The 12,595-nt window shown below is 48.6% G+C and overlaps 1 protein-coding gene across 1 annotated transcript in view; it reads right to left on the bottom strand.

Annotated features, from left to right (window-relative positions):
* Positions 1 to 12,595, bottom strand: part of Ift43 (intraflagellar transport 43) — a 78,768-nt gene that overhangs the window by 21,572 nt on the left and 44,601 nt on the right. Inside the window, exon 4 of the mRNA XM_051196388.1 lies at positions 619 to 651. Coding sequence (XP_051052345.1) covers positions 619 to 651 — 33 coding nt within the window. The remainder of the gene's footprint in view (positions 1 to 618; positions 652 to 12,595) is intronic.

Below are 12,595 nucleotides of genomic sequence, written 5' to 3'. Positions count from 1 at the left end.
ATTGATGTGGAAATACAAGCTGAATAAACCCTTTCCTCCTCAACTTGCTTTTGGTCATGGTGTTTCATAACAGCAATAGTAACCCTCACTAAGACAATGAATGGGTAATAAATAAAAAACTGCCCTTCTTCCATAACCTTGGTCAAACCTTTTTAGGCAAATTGGTCTTCTGTGCATGGTTGCATAGCTGTGCAACACACCATTCCCAAGGGCAGCAACCACAGACTAACATGAATGTCCCCTCCAACCCCACAGGGATGAAAGAGAGCACCTGATATATAATGATATCATTGTCTAGAGCCTTTCCCCTTAATTTTAATTAACTTCATTTTTTTTTCCCATGTAAGTCTTAGGAGAAGGCCAGGGTCAGGAGACCATCTTTACTTCTGCCCATCTGTGCTGTTACAGTGGAAAGTTTGGGCTAGTACCCTGATACCTGGACATGTAATCCTAAAAAGCCATGACCCCAGTGCCAGGCTCTTCACCCCTGAGCCATCTCTGCAGCCCTCCATCTGCTTTTTCAATGCCATGTTCAACACAGGCCAGAGAGGCAATGACAGCCAAGGCCGCACTGCTGGCACAGCTCAGTACAGGATACACAAGACCATGGGAACTTACTCTTCCATCTCCTCAGAAAACTTCTTCCCCATTCTGAAAGAGAAAGAGAGACAGACAAAGTTTACGACAACCCATGAGTGTCACACACTGGAGCACTGGGGGGGGGGGGGGGGGACGGGTTCAAGTAGGGGCAAGTCAGCATACCGCAAATGCTGTGTGTGTCTGTGTGTGTGTGTGTGTGTGTGTCTGCCAGTAACTGTGAATGTGTGCACGTGCACATGTGCAAGGGTGTACCCCCAGGCATGCTGTACTGAGTAGAAGCAGAGGTTGGATCAGCTGTATCCTTGAATCACCTCCTACTTTCTGTCTGTCTGTCTCTCCATTCCCACCTGCCCTTGGAGACAGGATTGGCCTGGAATTCCCTATGTAGACCAGGCTGGCCTGGAACTCATAGAAAGCCACTTCTTTGCATCCACCCCCTGAATGTTGGAACTGAAGGCCCACCACTATGCTCTGCCGCCATGTCTTTTGAGATGGTTTCTCTCACTGTAGTTGGTACTCACTGACTGGCTAGATGGGCTGACCAGCAAAATCAGGACCTCTGCCCAATGCCAGGGTGACAGACATACATGACCATATTACTTTTTTTATGTGGATGCTGGGGATCAGAACTCAGGTCGTCATGACTGCACAAAAGGTTACTTTACTGCCTGGGCCATATTCCCGGCCCCCTGTACAACTCCAAATTAGATTGTTGGGTTTGAGTGTTGGTAGAGCAAGAGCTGAAAATGGAAATGGATGCAGACAATGCTCGCCTCTCTCAACAACTGGCTGACTCAAAACAGCTTGCTTTTGTCAATGACTAAGGCTCTGGCGGTATTTGGTGCTGTCCTTACCAGCCTGGATACTTCACGGGAATAAAGGGGGCGTACTGGCTCCGCTGTGGAGCAAGCAGTCTTCTATCTTGTCCCATGACTGATATTGGGTGGAATCTGGACCCATGTGACAGCCATGCCTTTACCTAAGGCATCAGTTCTTACATGTCAGTGAAATGAGAGCCACTGGCAAGCCTGATGGACATGCAGACTGCCGGGCCTGGCATGAAGAGATTTCTGAGTTGGCCGATATAGGGATGGGGAACCCAGGACTACATACTATTGCTGTCATTTGTGGTAGTATTATTATTGCTATTATTATTATGTGGTATTACTATTAATAGTTTGTGTTCCTAGGAACAGAAGGGAGGTCTTGCATGTGCTAGATAAACACTCCCCTCCTGAACTATACTCTCAATCTGGGACAATGGATTTTAAACAAAATCCCAAGTAATTCTAACCTAGGAAAGTCACCACAGATACTCTGCGACTGGCAGCTGTTGGTGGTGTTTAGAGTTGGCTTTTGGGTACATGGTGGTTCCATTTTTCTGTGTCTGAAAATCGCCACAATAAGACTTGCATTTTCTTTTAAATAAATTATTTTCAGTCTGAAATCTAGCACACGGTAGAGAGAGTCTGGGCGTGGTGGCAGTGTTGTGACGGCTGGAGGCAGAATGCATGACATTCTCACTCACTCTTGTCAGTGCACAGCCAAAAATGTCACCAGGAAAAGTTTTCCTGAGGCCAACTGCCATTCCTGCAAGATGCAACCCCCCCCCAACTACTGATCATACATTAATTTTTTATCAATTAAGAAATAAAATAAAAATAGTCCAAGTTTAAATAAACTACTTTCAACTGCAGTTTCTTTACTTTTAAAAAATATTTATTAATTTTGTAAGTGTTTGTATGGGTGCTTTGCCTGCATGTGTGTTTATTCAACAAGTGCATGCCTGGTATCCACAGAAGCCAGAAAAGAATGTTGGATCCCCTGGAACTGGAGTTACAGAAAGGTGTGAGCTGCCATGTGGGCACTGGGAATTGAACCTGGGTCTTCTGGAAGAATAGTCAGTGCTCTGAATCACTGAGCCATCTTTCCAGCCCCCTATACTATTTGGTTTTGTTGTTGTTTTTAATTTATTTTAATTTCACATGTATGAGTGTTTTTAATGCACATATATATACGGGCCATGTGTGTGCCTGAAGAGGACATCTGATTCCCTGGAACTGGAGTTAGACAGTTGTAAGCTGCCATGTGGGTGCTGGGAACTAAACCCGGGTCCCTTGCAAGAGCAGTGATTGCTTATTCTTAACCACTGAACCAGCTCTCCAGCCCCACCCACTCTCGGCACTGTTTTTCAAAGTCAGAAAATGATGGGCGAGGTCAGGAGAGAGAAGGGATCAAGCAAGTGAAATTGGAAGAAAATGGAGAGCCACTCAAGGATTTGGATACTGAATGTCCCTAAAGGCTCACATGCCATAGGCCTGGTCCCCAAAGGCCTGATCCCCATAGCCTGATCCTATAGGCCTGGTCCCCATAGCCTGGTCCCCATAGCCTGATCCTATAGGACTGGTCCCCATAACCTGATCCTATAGGCCTGGTCCCCATAGCCTGGTCCCCATAGCCTGGTCCCATAGGCCTGGTCCCATAGGCCTGGTTCCCATAGCCTGGTCCCATAGGCCTGGTCCCCATAGGCCTGGTCCCCATAGCCTAGTCCCCATAGTCTGGTCCCCATAGCCTGGTTCCCATAGCCTGGTCCCCACAGCCTGGTCCCCATAGCCTGCAGTGCTATTATGAAGTGGTGAATCCTTTGAGAGGTGAGGCCAAGTTAGGTCGCTAGGTTGTGCCCCTGAAGGAGATACCTCTTTTTCAGTTGTCTACTGGCTTCCACCAGAAGTGTTAATGGATATAGACTTGAGGAGGAGATAGCCAGGAGCCCAAACAGCCCACAAAGCAAAGCTTCTGTCCCTGGGACTCACAAGAGCATGTGGTGTTTGTATAACTCAAGTAGGAGACCACCACTGTGGCCCGCCAGGCAGTTCAGACCCATTAGAGACGCTCATTTGCTCAATATGCAAAATGCAGAAGCATGGAGCTTGCTGAACCAGCACTTTAAAAGTTAATTAAATGCCAGGTTTCTTTTGAGGGGCTCCTCTGTCAATTGCTGCCTTCTTTGGCCATTCTGCAGAATACAGCTTTACTGTGGACTGAAGGAAGTAGTGGCCCCTCTCCTCCCACCTTGCAGATTTGGTAACAGGGCCCACCATCCGTTAGCAAGCATGTCTGGTCAGCCAGCAACTCATAAAGGAGAAATTCTGGCCATCTTGTGGTGGTGGCCCTTTGCAAACCACCAAAACATCTGGCCACAGGCTGCCTACTAGCTTCTCAGGTGAAGTGTTCAAAGGCTGCCTTGTTACCACCACCTTTCTGTAGAGCCCAGAGCTTGGAGCAGCACACACTTGGCCCCCTCCTGGTTCTCATACCTGTTTCTCTCAGACTTGATGCAGCCACACATTTCTCAGGAGAGTTGAGAGTTAGCGGTGGGCCTGCCAGATGCTGGGCTCTGACACCGTATAATGTATGACCTGCTATTACATATAATACATGACGTACTAGAACAATCCCCTCATCACTGTTATTCACTCCATGGCACAAGTGGAGAAGCCACCTCAGAAAGGTAAAGCAGCTTGCTTTATGCTGCCCACCTAGAGAAGAGCAGGCATGATCACACAAGCCAGGATGGCTAACGCCAAAGCTCAGCTATTTAACCCCACACTGACAGGGACGAGCAGCTCTGTATGGGTGAGAATATGTCCCTTCCATATACTCCACTAGGACGTAACTGATATTTTCTATGAAGCAGACATGCTTCAAACTTACAGTGGGGTTACAGCTTTGCCAACCTGGTGAATGAACTGTTGTTCTGTGTGATTCATTATACATTTTATAAGATGGCAGGGAGGGTTCTTATCTAGCTAAGTCACCTTCCCTTCCCCAGTCCCACCTCTTTTGCTTATTTGGTTGGCTGAGGACAAGAATGACCTCACTGTCACTGCATGACTGCAGCCACAGAAAACCTGAGAACTCTGGACTCTCCTGCTTTTATTCTGGGGTCCCAGGGAAAAGAATTTATGCTATGGAGTTTTTAAAAAAAATCACTTCTGGGGTGATTCCTCAGATGAAGGTCTATCTACCTCGTGTGCATTACCTAATTCATCTCTCTGATTGTCTTATAGCCATGTGTCCTCACTGGTCCCCTGCTATATCAAGGGCTTGGGTTGGTCATAATGATTAAAATAAGGACCACATCCAATAAGGTCCCCAACTTGCGGACATTACCAGAAGCTGATGGTGAGGCCTTCAAAGCAACCTGGGTCCCCTCTGCGGTAAGACAAGAGTCTTTGCTGCTTCCGTGCAAAGGCCAGAAGTAGCCCTGATGCATACCTCGTGGAAATAGTCTCTCATACCTAATGGAACACTTCAGAGATCTAAATGGAGATAAAGTACCACGGCTCAGAGGACAGCCAGGATTCTATCTTTATGCAGCATGACAATGTTCAGTGGTTAATTAGACACCGTTAACCTAGTTTAGCAGGGGACATAACAGGGATAAATGGGGGGAAGTGTCCTTGAAGCCTCGTAATAGCGATGGCACACACTAGACCCCAGACCTGCCTCCCTGCTAAAGCACAACCGGTGCCAAATGGACCCCAGAGTCAGTGGACATTCCCAACTGCCATTGTCTCTGATCCAATAAGCCAAGTGAAAAGTTTGGACACATAAGGACAACCACAACTCCTGGAGGTGAAAAGACTCTAAAGGCACATGGCTCCATTGCAAAAAGCTGAAATTCTGCAGCAGGGGCTGAGTTCGCAGAAGAGACTTAGAGTGACATCAGGAAGTACATAGTGGCCAAAGCTCCTTGAAGTTTCCAAACTTAGTCTCCTGTGGAAGGATGCAATCAAAATAAATGGTGTTTTCCTACGAAGTATCCTAGACTCACAATTAGAAATGCCTGATAGAAACCTTACAACTTCTGGGCCCGGTGGTGCACACATTTAATCCCAGATGAGACAGAGGCAGGTAGATTTCTGAGTTTGAGGCCAGCCTGGTCTACATGGTGAGTTCTAGGCCTGCCAAGGCTACATAGTGAATCACTGTCTCAAAAACAAACAAACAAACAAATATAAACAAAAACTCACCTTACTGCAGGGGAATCCACGAAAACTTGTAAAGGAGTATTTAGGGTTTATTAGAAAATACTCATGGGTACACAAGAAAAATAGCCACTGTGGTCTTCTGTTCTGCCTAGGTGTGAATGGATCCAACAGTCCAGCCCCCAACCACCACACAGGAGTGGTGACCTCCCTTTAAGAGGTCATGTCCGGAGACAAGAAGCACCGCCAAGGTCACGGGCAGGCAAATACCCGCTTCACCTCACCACTCATCACAGTCTCTGAAAGCATATGAAGTTTCACCCAGGCCTGTGTGAGAGAACGCCATTTTATAACCCCTACTGAGGCTCCACTTTATAATATACGTGGCCGCCAAATAGGACTTCATGTGGAAACTGAAAGGAACGTAAAGTCAGCTGCTATAAACATAGCACACTGTCCACTCAGGATCAGTACACTTGGGTCTCTCCTCTAATCTGTCCCCACACCTCAAGTTTTAGAGAAAAGCCAACAGATTTCTCAGTCAAGTTTCTTCCGAAAGTGGAAGGGCCCACCTTCTTGTCCCTTTGTTCCTAGTTCTTGTCATTCCTGTTTAGTGTCCCACAAAGATTCGTATCATCTTTTCCCACTTCTTTCAAAGATGAGTAAGAACTTGCTAACATCCAAAGTCTGGCACTGTGTGGTTCTAGGTCACATTGGATCCTGTTTAGTTTGGGCAAGTATCATGTTGAGAGATGAAAACCAAGTCCCAGAACTGTCTGTGTACAAACCCTGTCCTCAATGGGATAGCAAATCACATGGCCATTCCTGGATGAAGTCTGCTCCCTGCTGGGAAGATTACGAATAACATCTTTGTTAGGAGTCCAACACAGCAGGAAGAAGAGGTTGGGATACAGAGCAACAGTTTCAGTAGCTGAAGCCAGTTGTGGGACCATATTTTAAAGAACAACAACAACAACAACAAAACCCACGTATATGCATCCACTGCGAGGAAAGCAGCTGGGAGTTTGGAGTCTGCACCTTAGCCACCTCAAATGAGTAGCATGTTATTGAGGGGATCTTCATAAGACTGCAATAATCTACTAGAACAAGTCGGAGCTGGAAGCTGAAGAAATTCTGTTTGGAATTTTCAAATCTGGTGGGAGAAGAACATGACAGAAATAACACTGACACTGCCAAGTATGACATGGACCCTACAGGGACCCAGAGAAGGCCCCAAAGCTTGCTGGCTCACACCTGGACACTCACACACCCTTTCCAGGTTTGTGTCGTGAGCTCCCCCACACTCCACACTTCATAGGGCAGGGGAGCCAGAGAGAAGCAAAATGCCAAGGAGGGACTCAGAAGCACCAGTTTGGCTTCCTGGAAGACCTGCCCAGTGAGACAATGAAGCCATAGGAAGGCTTCCCAGTTGGAAAAGGCAGCCTAGACAAAGGACCGAGTCATGAGAGGGTCGTGTCAGGCAGACAAGGTAGCAGCTGCCAGCGGCAAGGTGGTGGCTAAAAGTGAGGAGGGTATCAGAAGTGGCAGGGTCAGCAAACGGGCTTGCTCAAGAGGGGACAGCTACCCAGGCCAACTATGCTGAGATGGCAACAGAGAAGCTGGACTTCTGCAGATAACATGCAGCTGGCCTGGTACTCTGCAGTTCACTGGCGTTAAGAGGAAGAAGCCACCATTGCTCCTCCAGGAGGGAGGGTGGGAAGAAGTAGCAGCTGAGGACCAAAGATGGGACAGATTCCCAAGCACTCCCCACGTCAAATGCCACCGCTGGGATTTCTGCCACAGCTGGGTATTTCCTATGTCCACATGTCCTTTAAAAGGACTCCTTACTTTTCCTTCAATCAATTTGTTTGAAAGGAAGCTACGTCCTCAATGGAAAGATGAAAACACATATTTAAAGAATGCACGTTCTATTTTAGTGTAGTTAGACACTACAGTCTGCTAAATGTCTGAGCCTCCCGAGGATTCTTTGCTGGGAAGGGGCATGAGCGGGGCTGGAGAAGTGTTAAAGGAACAACAGGGGCATGGTGACACTGACTCTTTGGATGGTCAGAGACTGAGCTACTAGAAAAGAGGGAGAGCAATCCAGTCATGTGGACCATGAGAGGGGCAAGGTGCGGGGCCCTAAGTCAGAGGCCAGTTGTCCAGTGTTTCCAGAAACGTTGACTTCAATTCTTTTGTTTTCCTTTTGTTTTTGTTTTGTTTGGAGATGAATCTCCCTCTATAGCCTTGAACTTGGATTCCTACTGACTTCGCCACCCCACCCCCACCCCCACCCCCAGTGCTGGAATTTGAGGTCTGCTCCACCACAGGGGCCTGTAAAGACTTCCTTCTAGCCACTAACTCTTCTTTACACCCTATATTCACTCACTGAAGCCCTTAAAGATTCCACCTGGCCTGAGTAATGAGATGTGAATACAGAAGGTCTTAAGACCCCTATGGACCCTTGTGGCTGCCACATTTGAGGCAAGAGGGGCCAGCAGGGCTGTGTGTGGAGATCTCAGAGCACCCCCAGGTACACTGAGGATAAATATGAGCCAAGGACACCCGAGCCCTTCAGAACGTGGCTTCTTACGTAACAACCACCAGGAACCCAGGAAAGACTGGTAAAGCCTCCAGCAAGCAGCTCTGGTGAGAGGATGGGCCCCAGAGTAGGACAAGCAGTCCTGACAAGCCGTCTCCTGTACCCATATGCCAAAACTGCTCCACCTCACAATAAAACTGCTCTCGGTTATTCCTAATAGGGACTAAAGAGCGAAGGGAAGGGGCAGGTGTGATGTTCACAGATGCACTTTACTTCTGAGAGCACAGACACATCAAAGGGAGGACGAGGGGACCATTTCTGTCAGGAGAACGTCAACCAATGGCAGGGGGTCACTCATCACTCCCTCCCGGCTCCCACTTATTCAGATTGCAAGGCAGTCAGTCTCCCTTCAGCTCAGCCTGGCTGGCTCAGGGGACACAACTTTTTTCCTTGAAAGTTTTTGTGTTCATAAGATTGCTTCATATGATCAACATCTCATTTCCCAGAGGGTCCCCGAGGACGGCAGCAAAGACGATTTTATTCCAAGCACCTAGCTCTTGCGCAAACAGTTACGGTGAGTGGCCTTTTCATGAGCTTGAGATGAATCTGAGCGGCTCTCAAGGTTTGAGAATGGGCATGGCTGTAGAATTCGAGGCACATTCCATTATACTAATTAGCTGCATGACCTTGGGTGGTAGGGCAAGGTGACATGTAAGGGCTTTTCTAACCGTAAGATCCTGTAATTCTGAGTCACTTAACCTCCCCTGGCCTTGTGTTCTCCAACTCTGAACCGAGGAAGCCAGACTTCACGGTGCTGGGGGGGGGGCGCTCCCGAGTCAGAGAAGGGTACCAGTTCTGCTTCCCCTGACCCACACCTGACCCTGGATCTGTTTGCTGGGAACACCCTCTATTCTGACAGTCCCCCAGCAGCCCCTTCTCCACAGCTAGCTTACCCCTGCTTGAAAATTTCAACCAAGACAGTGTGATATGCTTGTCTGGAGACCTCAACCAACATCATGGGAGCAGGAAGTGGGGTGAAGGGGGGATGATTTTAATGGGAGGGGACAATGCAGAGGGTAGGAAGGAAGCCATCTTTCCTCTCCCAGTCAGTTCTAAGGACAACACTGTCACCCGCATGGGAAAGCCTGGCTTTCTCCTGACAAGTCTCCTAACCCAGCCACTTGCCCTCAGCCACCCCACGGTTTCTTCCCGCTGAATGGCACTCCTGTTACCCTTCCTGCCAGGTGGCTGGAAGAAGGGTATCTGCACAGATTTGCTCAGCCCCCTAAACCTCCAAGCCCAGGCAGATCCAGCGTGGGTGCAGCCCTGGGTCATGGGCCTTGAGTTAGACAGCTCGCTAGAAACCAGAGATTCTGAGTGTGGGCATGTCAGAGGATTTGAATCTGAGTCTGCAAAACTCATGCTGCAACTTAACCCCTGATGCAGCAACTTAACCCCTGGTGCAGTTTCCAGGGTGCTCATACCATGGGCACAGAGGGATACGCATATTAGGAAAAGGCTGGAGGGAACTCACTATATCCCTCTGCCCTTCCATTCAAGGGCACAGCCTCAGGTGTCATCTTGGAAGCAGACAGCACCTCTCAGCAGAATCTACTCTCCAGATCCAGTACGTGGGAGAAACAGTCCTGTTACCTGGTCTATTGTGTCTTGTTATAGCAGCTGAAATAGAGGTTCAAATCAGTGTTTCATCGTTCTCTAGCTGCGTGCTCTTGGGGGAGCTCCTTAAATGGTGAAAATACCACCTTCTGCTCCACGGGGCTGTTTCAGGAATCAAGTACCGTAATTCAGGCAAAGTACTGGGTGTAGTTCACTCACACATCACCTAATGAGGGGGATACATGCTGAGCAATGCACCATTAGACAGTATCCTCACTGTGTGAACATCACAGTGTGTATTTAAACTAAGCCGGCTATGATGCCACTAGACAACATCATCTTGGGGACCCACCGAGGTACCTGAGGTCTGCTGTTGACTAATGCATCTCAGGCAGTGCATGGCTATACTCGGAGCACAGCAAGTGCTCAGTGGACAGAAGTAGCTGCAGCCCTGGCAGTTATCCACGCTGCAGACTGTAACGTGATGGGATGCTTTTCCTCGAAGGGATGTTCTTTCTCCTTGGTCCTATACCAAACCTGAGTCTGCAGATTACTAGCTAGTCGTGTCTACCTCAGTTACCACATCCTTTATCTCTACAGACCCAGCACTCCCCGACCCCTGCTGCCAGACCTGGGCTCTCAGCTGAGCATCCAGCTCCGACCCTTGCTGCCTACAGACTCATGACTCCACCCAGCTTGCTGGCCGCACTCAGCTGGTCACTGCCTTTTAAACAAAATGAACTTGACCCCCAAGGCTGTATGTTGTGTACCCTGCTCACTTTCCTATCTCCTGGTTTATGTTCTCTGCCTCTTGGTTCCTTTCCTGTGTTAGCATCTACAGTTTATTCCTATGTGAGAAGCAACTTTTCCAGGCTTTCATATTTTCAACCCTTTCTTGTGGATTTGAAATTGTTTCTATGCTATGCAGCACATACCTCCACGTCACATGACACATTAAAAAAAATATATCGTCTCACCATTGTAACCCAGACTAGTCTGGCACTCACTAGGCAGTCCAAGGAAGCCTCAAACACAATCCCCCTGCCTCAGCCTCCTCAGTGCCTTGGTTATACATGAATGCCACCACAACCAGCTTCACAGTCTTTATCACATAGCATCTCGTTTCTGGAGCAACTCCCAAGTTTGAGAACAGAGAAAACAGCCTAGGACTCCGCACCTCGGCCTCCCCACAAGCCATCTTCCCTTTCTCTTGACTCAGAACCCATTTCCCCGTGGCGGGAACCACGAAGCAGATCTGAGGGAAAACCCCTGCCCACACATCATCCCCAGGAAACAGAGTCTCACCAGGAAGAAGAGTTCTTCCCCTTCCTGCCACTCCTGCTTTTCCTGTCTGAGAAGGAACCGGGAGGTCTGAAGCATCTGCGGCTCAACGCTGGGGTCCGCACACGACACAACCACACTACAGACAGTGGGGCAGAGGGCTGGAAGGGCTCTGCCCATGCCAGCACCATGGGGCTGCAGGCCCTGGTCCTCTCATTTTTGAGACAAACACTTTTCTGTGCCTGTCTGGAGGATGGGGTTTTATTGCTCGCAATGGATACGACCCCAACTGCACAGCTTGTTCAAAGGCGGATATGAACCCCTCCTGGTCCAGAAGGCATGTGCAGCTGCCGTGAGACTAGCCCTGTGCAGCCATGATCAGTAAACCTTGGAACAGTATTCCACGATTGGAAATGGATATGAGGGGACTGAAAGTCTCAAGATACAAATGAGAGACATGGTCACTGCAGCTAGAGAAAGTCTCCAACTCAGGAGGAAAAGATGAGCTGACTCCATCCACAACTTTGTTCTCACCTAAAGAGAAGACACACACTGGGAGGGAGGGCAGGGGCAGCCTTTCAGAGCACAATATATGGGTCACCACAGAAATACATATATCAGGTTTCCCGGCACACAGCTCCTAAACCCCTGGAGGATGTATTCCTGCATATTAATGGGATGACTGAAGATTAAGGGCACCAAGAGAGCCCTAGGAAGGAGGACTGGTGGCTGAAGGAGCCACCTTCAGCCTGTGTGACCGCAGGTCCCCCAACCTCCCTATGCCTGACTCCAGATCCTGAGAGGGGAGAGAAGCTAGAGGTTGTGCCCATAATCAATGGCCGGTGACTTGATCAGCCATGCCTCGGTATTGAAACCTCAATAAACACCCAAGAGAATCAGGTCTTGAGAGTGCCAGGTCAGTGAGTGGGAATGTGTCCAGGCGATGGGCAGTTAGCACACCCCGACTTCATGAAGACAGAAGCCCTGCCTTTACTCTAGCAGCTAGCTGCTCACTTGGATCCAGTGAGACAGCTCTGTGGTTAAAGGAATTTACCACCCAGCCTGAAAACTGGGGTTCTCCCTGCAGGGTGCACATCGTGGAAGGCGAGAACTAATTCTTGCAAGTGATGCTTTAACCTCTGCAGCTGTGCTATGGCATGTGCGGGTGCATGCGCACACATACAGAAACACACACTAAGTAAGTAAAAGGTGAAACTGTGTAGCTTTATCTAGTCTACAACTCACTATGCAGGACAGGATGGGCTTAAGCTTTCAGAGGCCTGCCTGCCTGCCTCTGCCTCTGCCTCTTGCGTGCTGGTATTGAAGGCATGCTCCATCATATCTGGCCTATAATTTTTACAAAATATGTTTTACAATAAATTGGCAATAGCAAGTCAAGTGTTCGACTTAGTTCTGTGAGAACTTTGATACAGTATTTGTACCCTGAGAGGAGGCAACGGGAACCCAATATTTATAGCAGCTTGGTCAAGAGGCAACTTGAGGCCTGTGGAGCAGCTGGAAGCCTGCGGTTGGCATGGCCGGGTGAGGGTGGTAAAGTCCCGTG

Source organism: Phodopus roborovskii, unplaced genomic scaffold, assembly GCF_943737965.1.
Source record: "Phodopus roborovskii unplaced genomic scaffold, PHOROB, whole genome shotgun sequence".
Taxonomy (NCBI): Eukaryota; Metazoa; Chordata; class Mammalia; order Rodentia; family Cricetidae; genus Phodopus; species Phodopus roborovskii.
This window is presented reverse-complemented; position numbering and strand designations above follow the sequence as displayed.